The following is a 15,489-nucleotide window of genomic DNA, read 5'->3' on the forward strand; positions in this document are numbered from 1 at the left end:
AAAAGTACAAAGATTCAGGACAGTAGGCTTTTAACTTTTTCCATTAATAAGTTTTTATACCATCACTTAAAACAGCTTTGTTGCCCAAAAAGCCTGGTAAATGGTAAAGAACTGTTCTGGAAAACATAAATATCTTAACAATGCTGTGAAAACATGGAGAATTCACTCACGCTGGCCAGCCTTCAAAAGTGGATACTGTAAAAAGGGCCATCATAGCAGACAGAACATTATCAAAGTTGAAATCACTATTTTGCCAGACCCTCTCTTTGACCATTGGATTATCAACATCTCCATCTTTATAAACGATGTATATCCCTCTGTGGGAAAGAAACAAACTGACATTAATGAAATATTAAATTAGCCTTACAGGTATTCAATGCTTTATTCAAAACAGTTTATTTTAATCCCTCCCAAAACAAATTCCAAAAATTTGTTTTGTTTCCTTGCTAACCTGTGTTTTCTGGTGGATTTAAAATTATAAATCCAATTTACACAAACCTAAATGGTCTGGCACATGCCTGCCCATATCTGCTAAATTATTCAAAAAGTAACCTGTTGTTCTTAGATCAAAGATGTTCTCACCGGCATTCCTCAGGATTCTGTTTTGCCTCATCGGTGCACCTGTAGAATTTTCCCTGCACACAAAATAAAAAGCAATGACAAAATGGAGAATATGCAAATAAACACAATTATACTATGATTGGTTCAGAATGGGACCAACCCAGTTCCAGCAGCAAGCCACCGAGAACTGAACTCAGCTTTGCTTTTCTTGATGTAGTATAAATTTTGAGCGTGTCTACTTACCTTGAACAGCTGCACTCCAATACAAGCAAACATGAACTGCAGCAGAGTCGTAACAATCATGATATTACCAATAGTTCTAATAGCCACAAAGACACATTGAACAACATGCTGAAAAAAAAGAAAAAACTATATTTTAATACAACTTGTTACTTAGTATTACAGAATACATACTGTAAAAGTCTATTTTATCACATTCAGATTTTTTTAAAACTACTATTCTTCTGTTGCCAGTATCATGCCTACTACCACAATTAAATTTGTTTTCTAAATTTGTCTCTAAGTCTGTTGACATAGACACATCAACATCGACTGAATAAAAATAGCATAAGCATTATGGAAAAACAATTAAAATATTACTCTGGAACATTGGTTCACAACAAGTATTATGGTCAAAATCTGCTCTCCATGGCATTGGTGTTCCTCCACGTATAAACTGCTGTAACTGTGGGCAGAACCTGGCCTAATATGTTTAAGACTCAGGAACTGACTTATGTCCATGCCCTGTGAACTTCTCTAGGCAATTTTTCTTGCACAAGAATTTATAACCTGAGGCAGGACTGAAGAATCAGGCCAACAGAAATATAACTTAAAAAATAAAAATAAACACCTTAAGTCCTTTTGCTCTGTTTATTGCCCTTAGAGGCCTCAAGACTCTTAAAACTCTGAGGATCTTCACAACTGAGATAGCACTTGATCTAGGGGGGAAAAAAAGGTTATTCTGTTACTTTGAAGGTAACTGATTTTATTACTAATAACAACAATGCTCTTGCAACTTCCTTATAAATGAAATTCCAAAAAAGTCTCAAGATTATATATACAAGGTTTAAAAAAGTATTTCTTTATTGATCCTTTATTAATATTAGAAAATAGCATCGATCTCATAAATACTATAAGAATTATTTTAATTTCTGGACCAACTTGGGAATTAACAGCTCAGAAGCTCAGCTCAGCTCAGACTCTGTAGTGCAGTTAGGTTTGGTCAGGAGCAAAACAGTCCCCAAAGTACTTTTCAATGTTGACAAGCTCTTTCAAAGACACTGTGTAAGCCCTGTAAATTAATGAATACCTTAATTTCCAACCAGCTGGAGATGAAAAGATCTTAAACGACTCACATTCTCTTTGTTTAAGTAGCTATGACTGCATTTTGAGGACGGAATAGCAGACAGACTTTTAAAAAACATATTGTGAAACTGAAAGCTTGTGTAATAGGTATTCTAGTGCAAGCAGAATACAAAGTGGGAAGCAGCTGCCTGACACCCAGCCCTTGCTCTAAGTCACTAAGGGTTTCACAGATTATTTTAAATGAGGCACAACTGCTCAGTGAATCCATAAGCACCTTCAGACTCTTTTATTATGCTTAGACTGATCCAAGCAAAGCAAAAAAATCTCTTCGCTACCACTTAAAGTCCTGGTTAAGGTTCAACTTCTCTTCCTTTCAAATACTGTCAAGTTACATATCCCAGTAGGTCAATGCTGATAAAGCAAGCTCATAGAACTAGTTTGTAGATGTGGTAACAGCACAAAAGAAGGCATATAAACCTCCTGAAGCTCCAGGAATTACTTGCTATACAATCCAGTGTCATGGTGCTCTTCCTTGTTCTCTTGGTAATAGCGCGAAGTAGTAATTTGTTTCCAACCCATATTAGTAATGAATTACAACACTCTCCATACAAAGCACTTCCTCTTGCCAGTCCCAACCCTGAATACTGAAACTGCACACCCATACACAATGGGGGAACAAAAGGAGCTGAAACACTGATATAAATATAAAATCCCAAAGCAAAATAAATCATTCACATTATAAGTATAGTACTTACTGAATACCAAATGATACCAGAGAAACACCCACAACCAGCAAATCCAGCAAATTAAAATAATTCCTGCAGAAGGACCCTTTATGAAGGAATGCTCCAAAAGCTGTCATCTAAAAATATAATTGTTACATGTTTACTCTATAATTCAGTTTATTCAAATTCACATTTAGGCTGTTTACAAGACACTTGCCTAGAGTGTGAATGCATACAATATTATTTCACTTTTTAAAAAAAGCAACTGAGATGTAAAAGAATCCCACTATGTACACAAAATCTTTTCATTTAAATCATAAAAATTTTGCTCAAGCAACACCAGCAAATGTGCTAATTGTTTCTGATGTGAACACATGTTATTTTCTGTGTAAAAACTGATTAGGCTGAGGTGATTACACTGAATTGATTTGGCCTTTGTTAGAAAACTGACTGCAAGAACCATAAAATTTCCATGCTTACTAAACTGTAATGTCCAGATTCTGGCTCCTAATCATTCATACTGTCTTGAGAATTGAAGGAGCTGGAAACGTATCACAAAAACCTGAGAGTCATGTCTGGTACAGAACCAGTACAAGGCTGTCGTAAGGCAGCATTACACTGCTACTTGCCTTTGGCTCACAGGAGACATGTTAAGATCATGAGTGAATATTTTGGAATAAGCTAGAACAATCCATAGATTGTTTTGTATTACGTGTGGACAAGGGTCCCCAAGTTTTCTGGTCTGGGGGGAATATCAAATATTGGTCTTCCTACTGGACCTTCTCTTCATTTTTTGCTCTCTGTGCCTAGATTAGGATGAAAGAAACACACAAAGGATATCTGGTGAAGGAACCTACACACATCATTTGCAGGTTTCATTAGGAGCCAGTTATAGAGGCTCTATTAAATATGGCTGCAGACAGAATCTGGCCAGATGTTCTCAGGTATTGCAAAGGTGAATTTTGCTCCTAAATCTATTAATTAGACCCTTACCTTAACTGCAAGTAAGTACCCGTTAAAAAATGCACAGAGCAATCCAGTTAAGCCATTCGAAGCACAGAATCTGCACTTGAGTAGAATTTTGCATCGGTTTTTCCATAGTTACGGATTAAGACTGAAACACTGAAACTAAAAACTTGAAATTAAAAAAGGATACCTTTGAAAAATACCTAGTAGTCTGTTCAGGCACATAGATCCCAATTTCTTCAGCATTAAGGGCCTCTTAAAAAGACTTGCGTACTCTCAGCTGAGAGACTTATTGTTTTCCACAGGTAAAAAAATTTAATGCCAGTCAGAGAACATCTGATATTGACCGTGCATTTTAAATCCATTACTTTCTATTCTGTTCTGTGCCTCAAGATGGAGTGAAGATTTTACTTCCTTTCCTCTTGCAGCAGATTATTACATCTTTCAAGACTGTTCCACAAAGTAGGATGCAGCTACAATCAACGGGCATCTCAGCCTACTGTGTCACTACTTGTGTGCACAAACTTGCAGGCCTTTTGCATGACAAACCATCAGCATCGGTGAAAGCTATATATCTGCAAAGGAATGTAAACTGCAAAACATGCATTTTTCTTGGAAGCCCTTCTCTCTTTATTCTCATGTTAAACTTGCTTTCGTTGTGATACTTAATGCTCCTCAAAACTAGAATAATAAAAATCCAAAAGCTTTAACCTATGCCATGACATGAGAGAGGTAATATAACTATATTATAAAATTTCCAATAAATTCCTAGCTCTTTTCACTTGCAGCTGTACATATTATGACTAAATTCATTAAAATGAGTGGAATTTGAACACTAAAATAACCTTGAATATCAAACCTACACCTATCTACAAACACTCATTTACACTGCAGTATATCATCAGTTAGCAGCACACGAAGTGTCATGTAAAGACTCCTACAAAAGTAAAAATAGGTTGACATAAAAATACAGGTGAAGTGTATATCTCCCCATCTTTATACGGAGACTCACATTTCAGTCACTACAAATCTCAGCAGAAGCATTTAACTAAAACTCTCTAGAGCAAATCATTCTATCCTTCACACAGATCAAGGCCAAAGTAAAGCCCAGGCCAGATTTGAGGTGGTGAGCACGGTCACACAGCCTTCAGTGAAGCAGATGCTGCAGGACACTCACTGAGTGGAGCATCCAGGACACCACCAGTGCTACTCTTTTCCTCCTGCTTGTAATTCCACACCAGTGGGGAATGGTTTAAATGGTGTGGGATTAGCACAGCTGGGGAAAGGTTAAAAGCACAAGGCCCTAACCTGATCTCTTCTCTGATGTTTCCACGTTTCCCAAGTACTGCAAACAGGACGGTAAGCTGGATTTCCACATCACGTAGGGATTACATAAGAGAATTCTTAAACGCTTTAGACTGATGTTGCAGCTTGTCTGTTACTTATTCCTCATTCATATACTTGACACCATGTAATGTGGAAATCCTTATGCCTGCTGAGCAGTCAATAAGGTAGAGCACAGGGAGACTCTCCACCTGCTGAGAGTTATTCTGTTTTAATGCTTGGGTTTTTGGACATTTAAAAGTTTCTTCACTGCAGCTGATAATATTGCCTCTGGTTATCTTAATTTCAGTTTCATTTACTTTTTGCCTGGAAGTTAAGGAATGCCATTGTTACTGCATGTCTAGTCTTGAATTTACTCCTTGCAGAACACACGCAGCTTCTGCGTGACTTAAGATACTGTGGAAAGCACAGAGCAAAAGCCAGCACAGAATACATGGAATACTGCAGCCATAAGCAAGCAAAGCCAGTGTCTGAGACATGTTAGTAAAGCAGGCACTGTATACGTACGTGTGTCATGTTCTGGTTGTCCATTACGTTTTTTATGGTACAATTTATTTTCTTTTATAAACACATGTGAGTGCACTGCAGGGCAGAGCTTCCTGGAGAAAGTGGAGTTAGAAGCATCAACATTTTTGGCTATTATGGGGCTTCTTGTTTCTTTGTAATATTTTACAGTGCCAGATTTCAGCAGCCCAAGCTGTAGAACTTCCTACTTCCCTTGTCACTCAGTGTCACAATTTTTGCAATTAGTAGGAACATTGCTTTTCTTAACAGGCCCAGTTTTGCCTCTTTATGCCATGCTTTGTAACTCCTCTGTCTCCTGGAGAAACACAATTGGAACTGCAGGAGCTACACAACCTGCTGCTCAGAGCATGTGGAAGTTTACCGACTCTCTTCTGCCACAGAAATGGTGGTAACATATTTTGTATGGCTTCTCAAATTCAGAGCTGGGAACTACCTTGATCTAATGCTACAGTTCTTTCAGTACTTCATTCTTTCCTTTAGTTTGGCCTTTCTCTAGCAGTGAAAAAAATGGGTATTTATTTTAGAATTCTACAAATTTTATAAGATTAATCAATTCTATAGCAAGCTCCTCTATACTGAAAATAAGAAATAAGAGGATAAATATAAGTCTGGGAGAATATTCGCAAGCATAAAACAGTCTACTACTTACAGTATAGCTTATCTTGTAAACAGCCCAAATATTGCATCAATTAGTATTAATCAAATCGCATTGTGAAGAGTATGCACAGCAATATGAGCATAAGCTGGGAGAAGAGTTTTTGTTAAGCTTAATCCTCAACTGGAAATGCAAAGTTTATGTACAGATTCTTAGGGTACCAGAAATTTTAAAGTGTATAGATCAGGGTTACTCATCAAAACACTCATGGTGAATATGCACAGCATGAAACTTTTAGGAATTGCATAAATCTCTGAAAAAACATTTTGCAAATTACCACCAAAAATTTTTATTTCTTTGTTCAACATTTTCTTAAGTGTGAACCTAATCCTCAGTTATACAGCTTCTTTGCCAGAGTAAGCCTCATGTATTTAAAATCTGAGTAACCCCAATGGATATTCTTAATAATCAGTACATAAACTATACATTAAAATGCCAATTTTTGACTCATGCATGGGTAATACATTTAAGCAAGCATATTTATGCCTTTCTATGTATTTAAATGTATGCCCAAGATAAATGCAAAGTATCTCAGTATATAGATAGATAAATGCAAGATATCTTGCAAGTCCTATTGCAAGAAAATAGTTATCTACTATTTTAGCTCTGTGAATATAGTTCAGCAAAAGAAATGAGAAATTACATGCTTTCCTTAAAAGACTGATTATCTCTTTTGGAAATGCCAGAGCAAGGAGAAGGAAAAGCTCATGCGCAGTGAATTATTTTTCCCTTTTCTGACAACTGTAAGTTTAAAAAGGGTAAAAAATGAATTATTAAACTGATGTAATGATAAAAAAATCCGCTTCTTCATGCACCCAATGGTAAAAAATAACCAATCAAAACTATGAGGAACTGTCAAATAAAAAAATCCTCTGGTTTGAAAAAAGTTTAGCTTTGATCGTTTAGAGAAAAGGCGAAGAACACTTCAAGTGCCTTTTCTTGGCAGGTGACACACAAGGAAAATCCTTTTAAACAAAATTCCTTTAAAAACCTGTTACCTTCAAAATGATCTCAAATGTAAACATACTAGTGAAGACATAATCTGCATACCCTAGGATCTGGAAGGTAAACAAAAAGTTACAAACATTATTGCTAAAGCTGCTTTTGAGCTAACAAGGATCAATTAACAATGCATTACCTTTAACAGGATTTCAACAGTAAAGATGGCTGTGAAAGCATAGTCAAAGTAACCAAGTATCTGCAAGGTATAATATGTGCCACAGTAAGAAATCCATCTATTAATAAATTTTTACAATTTAGACCACATGCACAACATCACCTGAATTAATCTAAGTAGGTAGATGGAGAATTTAGACAAAGTAGTTTAAAATTTCAGCTGTTACACGACCTTTTTTATTTACTTAAAAATTGATCAGATGCCATTGTGTTTAGAGATTAGATTTCACCCCTAGAGTTAACAGAGCCCAATAAGCAATGCTTTCTTTCAATTCAGATTTTCCTCTATCAGCTCTCACAGGTACTTTCTTCAGCCTTTAGCAGAAATACAGAAGAATAAATACTTATTATTAAAGTTGTCTTTTTTTTTTACCAAAGCATTGCATCAAAAAATAAAACCTCAGTGGATGCTTCTAGATTGCACATCAGTCTACATTTTGCTACATTAACTTGTTCCTGTATAGACTGGGCTGGAGTGCCACAAAGCAAATAAATGAATAACTAAATTACTTAAAATCAGCACTACAACTTTTTTTTTCTTGAAGTTGGAAGATACAGCAGTGATTTATTTGCAGGAAATTTAAAAGAACCTGCAACAGTTGCGTTGTAATATGCAACTTCTAAAAAGATGGTGGATGTGATATTGACCTCGCTATTGTCCACAGGAACACTGCCATATATTTCACTACAACCAAGATTTCACCCTTTCAAGGTGGCCATATTGCTAGCACCTGATTTAGTGATCAAAGTGCACTGCAGTAGGGTATTAGTTCAGTTTCAAGGATCCAGCAATCCAACTAGCGCACAGAAACATGTTGCCTGTGGCTCAGCAACTAATAAAATGGGAAGGAGAAATAGAGACAACACACAAAGACAGTATTCCCATTAGATCATATAAAAGGAAATAATTTTTTTGCCCATGTTCAGTTGAAGATCACATCCTTCTGTCCCTTGCTGTGGCTGAAAAAATAGGCAACTATTAAAGCCAACCAACAAAGATTTATCAGTAAGGAATTCATTCTAGAATTAAAAGAAAATATTTAAAGGCATTCCAGTTTGTAAACTTTCATTCCCTTGCCGAGCTTGCTGGTTGAAGGAATATGATCATTCAAGGTAGTAACAAGAAAAATATGCAGGTCTGGTGCATTTGTGAATATTTACAACAAGAGGGCAATGCCTTCTTGAAATCACTCTCACATTTCACCTATGTCCCAAATAGGAATAATCCTTTCATCTACTACCACTCTCCAGCTACATTTTCCTCATACTCCTCTAGTTACAAAAACAATTATCAGCCCTTCAGGCCATTTCTGCAATAACAATTTCAGTATTGCCCACCAGCTATCTCTTTTTTTATTCATTAGTGTGATTTATTCATAAGATAGCACTTGCCCAGTTTTATAGATATAGGAAGCACACATCTCTACTGAGTAGTACAGGATGAGTGTCTTTGTGCTTTCACCTCTTTTTACCTTTGAAGAAAGTTTTAACTTTTTAGTTTTTACTAATGTTACTGAAAAAAATGATCACAGAATGTCAACAGCCAAAAGTGGACTTTCAGAGCCTGCATCTATGCTACCAAGAACTAGAGGGATACAACATCTATTGACCCAGCAGGCCCAACTTTCCTATAAGAGGGGGAAGAGTTTCTCTAATTCCATGGCAATCTCTACAGATCAATACAGGCCTAAGACAGAAGCGGGCCCTGGAAGTTCTGTCAGAGTATCCCAAAAGTCCCCACAGACTATTACCAAGCTGTATCGTCTCAGCTATTTCATACCTGATCTAACGCATGCACATCTCACAATAACATGAGGGGCTTATTTCACCACTAATACAAGTGCAACAAGTGTAAGACAAACATCAGTGGTCACGAGAGTGGATTTATTTTTGTTTCTGTCTAATAATTGTGCATTTGAGTAACCGGAAAATCTTCTAATACTCTTAAGAACTTAAAATGGGTGATTCAGGAATTTGTTGTAGGAGAACACAGTAAATGAAGAAGAGAGGACAGGTCAGGGTCTTTTCCCAATATATAATAAACAGTGGTAATTTTAACTGTCATTTTTAAATTGGTGTCAAACACTGAGGGGCACTAAAAGTGAATCAGAAAATACATATCAGGTACACCAGCTGAAAATTATGAAAAATATGAAAATTATAAAGACTATGCTTAGCTTGAGTGTAGTTTTTTTCTAATATAGAAATAGCCAGCAAAGGAAAAACATTATGTACATAATAAATGGTTCCAATACCTATGATGTTCCATCAATGAAGTTGCTTGTCTTTAAAGATTTATGTTTTTAAGGAAAAAAAAATAAATGTATGACTTGCAACAGGAAAAGGAAAGTTTCTCAACTTGAAAATTAAAAACCAGGCACTAGTCCCATAGGATGGTTATCCTGTGAGGATACCATTATCTTCAGACATAAAAATTACGGGCTTACATTATTTCGAAAAGAGTGGCTGCGAATTGGATCTTCTGCTGCTAGGGAAACACTGCTCAGCATGATGAAGACAAGGATGAGATTGGTAAAGATGTGGTGATTGATGAGTCTGTGGCATCCCACTCGAATTCTGAAGAAGAGATACAAAAATACACCATGTATGCAAATAGAATTCAGCAGATGGCTAATATACAACGAGTTTTCTATGACTCTGACAGTAATGACAGAACAGAGCAACCAGCAGCAGCTAAAAGCAGTGCAAATGCTGAAGTTATAGCTCCGATTTCTAAAAAGATAAATAATTTCAAAATTCAATCCACCAGTAGCAAAGATGCACTTACTGAAGGAATCTGAGAGGATTTCCCACCTCCTGATGCTTTTCAATGGGTTATGAACGCTACTACAAGTTCCAATGTTTGTACTACTGGGCACATACAGAGGCCAATGTCAAAAGGACCAATGCTAGATAAGAGGTCATTTCAGATCCTTTGATTTGATTCCCATTAAAGCTGTCAAAAATACTCATATGGTGAGATGTGGCTTAGGCTGCAGATCTCATTGTGCTACTTAGAGTCTCAATCAGAATTTCCTGTGAAGATTTTCTTATAGAATTACAGGACAAGTGGGTGTTGAATATTACAAAGCTGCTAAGTTTCAGCCACATAACATGAAGTGGAACTATACATATGCTTACAGTCACTGACCCCAAGGTTATTACAAATGCTACTGAGCACCATGGTAGAGCAGGTCTTGGATTAAATAGGCAAAAAGGCAGGATTGGATTCATAACTGACTAACACTGAAGTTGTCTAAATTGTCCTCAGAAGGTTCTTGGGGAAAACTTGTTTTCCTGTTATTAAGTACATCATTTGAATATAGTGTATCTTTGGTTAAGTAAGATGGCCATTTTGGCCTGAGAACATGTAGCTTTAGTTGAGGCCAAAAACAATTTGACATGTTCAACAAATCTAAGGTTTTTGCATTCAGCATATGTGTTCTTAAAAATACTAGTTTAAACAGCTGTCTTTCCAGTCTGTTTTTTGAAAATTCTGAAGAGTTCTACACGACCCATGCAATTAATAAAATAGAGGTCCAAAACTTTGTGTCTTGATCATCACACCGTCTTCTAAACTTACTTGGGACGACCTCTACCACTGAGAAGACAGCATTCTCCTGTGCCAAATAACTCTTAAGCTCCGTTCTAAGACTGCTCATGAAATTGCTATATATAAATCTAACAGCTATGTTCAGTCTGCAGGAACTTAATTTAGTTCACTTTTTCACTTCCATCCAACAATCAGTAATGACTTTTACTGACTACTGAAGCTTGCTTTCTTCATCAGTGTAGAACTTCAAATGCTCTGGAATTAGACTGAGCAGTGAAAGATTCCAATTCCCCCCAAAATCCAACTATTATTATTCTTGATTTTTGAAATAATTTGTCTTTATCTTCAGTGTTTGCTCGAATCTGGGAAAATGCTGTTACCCCAAGAAGAATATATACATCCTTTCTCCTCGTCTCATTTTCTCTCTCTTATTTTCTCATCTCCTTCCTCACTTGTATCACTCTACAAAAGTCCCTAGGGTTACCAGGAATCCTGCCTCATGTAGAAAATGCTCAGATCTTATATCACACCTTTTCTATCCAGTGACTAACATACTAAATAGTTAATATACATTAAAGGTTACTTCAGAAGTGCAGACTTGACAGACTATATGTACAAAATGCTATTATCTTCAACAGTGTAAAGCAAATTAATATATTTATCATTTCCATTTACCAAGTCATTCAGAAAATTTTAGGAGAGAAGCCAATCTCTCCTAAATACTGGAGAAGATACTGGAGTTCTAATTCTTAACCTCACTAGAAGGAGGCCTGTTCCTTCACCGCTAAACCTTGATGGACCAAAACAGTATTTTTCAAAATTATATTTACGGATTGGTGCTGCTGAAAATGAAGAAGGCACTCCCTTCAGGGATCGGTGTTATCTTCTCCTTCATATTTAGTTCCGATATTCTACGAGGACGTGGGCCTGCTGGTACCTCTGGTTCATCCTCCTCATCTTCTTCATCTTCACCTACTTTAATTTAAACACTTGTTTTTACTACAAAATAAAAACCATTGAGGTCTTGTTCAAAACAATATAAAATCCTGGCTTGTATTAAAATATATAAGGCTTATGGGAAATATATATTCATAGCATGTCTTTAAAAATCTATGAATCAATATATGAACAATCCATATAGTTGTCATGAGCTTATATACATGTTTATGTGCGTATATGGGTGTGTGCATAAGTGCCCTGAGTGCACTAATAGGCTTTACTGGCCCTGACCAACCTCATCTGGGGTCTCCACTCACAACCCCCGCGCACAGGCTCTGGAGCCCCACTTTAGCTCAGGCCCTGACTGTCAGTCCATGCTTGAGCTGCACTGTAGGGGTGCTGAGGTCTGTGCACCAGTTGAGCACCAAGTGCTCAAGAGGTAGGGCAGACTTCTGTAACAGGCATCCAGACAATGAGACAAAACTGATTTTTAGATAAGTATGTTCACTGGATTGGAAGAAGCTAAGACAAAAGTGATCAAACATCATCAGCCCTAGAATGTCCTTTTTTGCCAAACATTTCAGAAAAGTTTAGAATTTGTTCTTCACATCGAGATAGTATTACCACAGCAGTCTTCAGGCTCACAGTATTAACTCTCATACGCTGTCTGTACTGTCTAGGGAGCTGCAGGAAAAGATAATACTTAGCAGCTTACATTTATCCACTGATAACAGAGCACAACTTCACTGACTTCAAAGGAATTGATTCAGTGTTCAGCCAGAGCAAGTTTAGGATATTTTAGCAAACTTAAATGTGTTTGTCTTCCAGCTGGTTCACATACCTGGTACATCACAGGGTGGGTAGGGATCTTTATCTTCATCCTCTCCTTCTCCATATTCAGCAATTGTCACCTACAGCAATGACAGGGATGCACAAGAAGAAAAATAAATTTAAATATAGCTTGGAGTATAAAGTTCAACAGAAAGCAGACCAAATAAGCCTCTGAAGTCAGGGAAGTGAACCCTACACTTAGTCTGAGTTTTCTGAAACAGGGTAACTCTGAGAACAGAGGAGAGAGAATACATATTTTTAGAAGATGATTTTTCTATGATAACCACATTCTTCTGGCTGTGTAGGTCACAATAAGAATAAAACCAACAGGCTTTGGTAAAAATTAGCAAGAATGTTCTAACATTCTACTAAGAATTTATCATTCAGTAATATTTTCCACTGGATTTATCTGGCAAAATACCTACAGGGATCCTAAAATAACGTCAAATTTTTCTAACATTAACTATTTCATGTTCTAAGAGCTTCCCTTCTCAGGATACCCTGAAACCAAAAGGATTTTCTGGTTTAAGAGATTTGGTGAGGATGCAAAGCATCAGAACTAAGTTTCCTAAGTTTCCTGGAGAAAAAAAAAGTATGGACGATGGGTTGATAAAAGAAGTTGTACAATGCACAATAGTCTTGAGAAGTACTCCCTAGCACAATTAGTAAAACTGCTTCTTAGAAAAGACACAATTTTTAGAATAAACACCTTACTATCCTTGGGCTTCTTTTGGTCACCTTCTGACTTCTCACTTTTTTTATTTTCCAGACTCTCTTTTCTACAAAACAATACATTAACAATTACAAAGCACATCATGTAAAGACAGAAGATTTCAAGTTAACTATACCCCTTCTACAAAAAGTTAAGAGAGCATACCTAAAACCATACAGTAAAATATTTACAATGATTTGCACAGCTGCATGTGTCAGGGCAATAAAATCTGTTGCATTTGAATGCAATGATTCATTTAAAAGATTATAATTTTGAATATAATTCCAGAAGCTAATCCCTAAAAACTTCAATGCATGATCATTACTCCTTTCCAGAGGCGTAAACTGTGCCCTTGGACTCATGCAAACAACATGCACTGACTTCAATAGGCCTGCAACGATTTCAAAGGAAGGCTTTCTTCTTGTCTATATAAGGCTTAGAGAACTGATTCCACAAGGGGTTGTGCACTGGCAACAACAGATACATTCTTGTTCTAATTGTGCAATAAATCCTACTGCTGCAATGTTTAAATATCAGTTGGCTTATCACTATGTCCTTAATTCACCCCATTTTCCCAATTACTACCCAACTTTTATCTAAAATCATACTAATTGGGTCTTATTTTAATGTCTAGGTAAACTCTTTCATTTTTTAACCCCGAGTCCAATGAATTTTGAAGGACATTTACATGAAGTAAAGAAAATCCTTATGAAAGAATTCAGCACCCTCCTCCTTCCCTCTCCTGCTTATTCAACATGCCCATGGTATTTTACCTTGCATTCTTTTTCCTTTCCTTTTCTTCAGCTTCTTCTTTCTGAGCTGTATTTAGACTTTCAGCATCTGCCAGGTTATCCACAGCAATGGCCAAGAACACATTTAGCAAGATATCTATTTCAAATAATTTTAAGGACATTATGCCTTACTGTATTTGTTTGGTTTATTATAAGCATAAACACTGACAACATGAGAGATATAAAATGCATGTTCCCAATCTACAGCAGAGAGATTTGTCATGTTGGAGTGTATTGCAAATGACACCTATTTAACAGACTAGCTTAAGAATGGCTGTATAATGAGCAGAGATCCATTACGGTGACTGATTTTAAAATAGTAGAACACTTGACATATTTTTTTAAACAAAGTAAATTCAACTTTATGCTAGCCTGAGCAAGTTTCGCATACGAAACATTGTCTATTAAAAGTGAAGACTGGTCAGCCACTTTGAAAAATTCATTTTTGTAATGCACTATCTTCTGTGTCTACAATTGTCTATGTCAAATTCTGCACTTCAGTCCGTATCAGTTAAATACAAATACTGATACAAGTACTGTATAGTACAGAAAATAGAACAGTTTTGCCCTTTTATCACCTCCTGACCTTTTAAGAACTTCTGAGAATGACACTAGTTTCTGTTGCTACAAGGGGCCAAGGAATTATTTCCAGTACAGTGAAAGCAGGAAAAGAGAATGCTTCAGCAGACTTAACCCTAACTGACTCAACATTTCTCCATGCAGATTTCTTCACCTGGTCCCTGCACTATACAGTGGATCACTAGCTCCACTGTCAGCATGTGTCAGAATTAACAGGGCTATATCAAGCTTCAAAAGGATAAACGGGAAATTACTGCCAGACTACACCCATGCATTTTCAGAGGGAGAGATGTCAAATAGACAAAAGCAGATAGAATAAGGCTGTTTTCCCACAGAAGGAAGAAAGAAAAAATTCTCTGGTTTCTGCCACTGTGGCGGTGGGAGATAGAGATCATTGGAGTCTCATTTATTAGGGAATGGGTGTATGAAGAAAAGTCTATTTAAAGGATCTAGCACACGCAGAAAGCGCTTGCATGTCCATTGCAATTTACTCCCTCCTAGAGAAATTTTGCATATGTCCCTGGCACACAGCCCTATTTGGAGATGTTTTCAGTGAGTACAAAGGATACAGTTACCGCAGATGAAGAGGATAATGAAATATATACAGACTATCATGCCTGATGATGATGGGCCACCATATGCCATTATGCCATCATACATAACAGCATTCCAGTCTTCACCTGTTAGAATCTAAGAAGCAGACGTATTATTAGTAAATCAACATCAAAAAGGGAAGTAGAGAAGTAAGTTTCCTCTGACCACAATACACAATGAGACAAACCTTCCATATACATAAAGCAATATCGTAATCTTTTCATGCATTGTTT

General features: G+C 36.7%; 1 protein-coding gene across 3 annotated transcripts in view; it reads right to left on the minus strand.

Moving 5' to 3' along the window:
* Positions 1–15,489, minus strand: part of CACNA1D (calcium voltage-gated channel subunit alpha1 D) — a 205,120-nt gene that overhangs the window by 63,862 nt on the left and 125,769 nt on the right. For 2 of the 3 annotated variants that reach the window (XM_075096187.1, XM_075096184.1), the window contains exons 15-26: positions 15,232–15,352; positions 14,066–14,180; positions 13,290–13,359; positions 12,591–12,660; positions 11,641–11,785; positions 9,705–9,834; positions 7,220–7,279; positions 2,622–2,728; positions 1,412–1,499; positions 805–912; positions 583–635; positions 171–317 (exon numbers count right to left, since the gene is read on the minus strand). In XM_075096187.1, coding sequence (XP_074952288.1) covers positions 171–317; positions 583–635; positions 805–912; positions 1,412–1,499; positions 2,622–2,728; positions 7,220–7,279; positions 9,705–9,834; positions 11,641–11,785; positions 12,591–12,660; positions 13,290–13,359; positions 14,066–14,180; positions 15,232–15,352 — 1,214 coding nt within the window. The remainder of the gene's footprint in view (positions 1–170; positions 318–582; positions 636–804; positions 913–1,411; positions 1,500–2,621; positions 2,729–7,219; positions 7,280–9,704; positions 9,835–11,640; positions 11,786–12,590; positions 12,661–13,289; positions 13,360–14,065; positions 14,181–15,231; positions 15,353–15,489) is intronic. The other variant, XM_075096186.1, reaches the window with a different exon arrangement.

The sequence above is a fragment of the Phalacrocorax aristotelis genome, chromosome 6 (genome assembly GCF_949628215.1).
Source record: "Phalacrocorax aristotelis chromosome 6, bGulAri2.1, whole genome shotgun sequence".
Taxonomy (NCBI): Eukaryota; Metazoa; Chordata; class Aves; order Suliformes; family Phalacrocoracidae; genus Phalacrocorax; species Phalacrocorax aristotelis.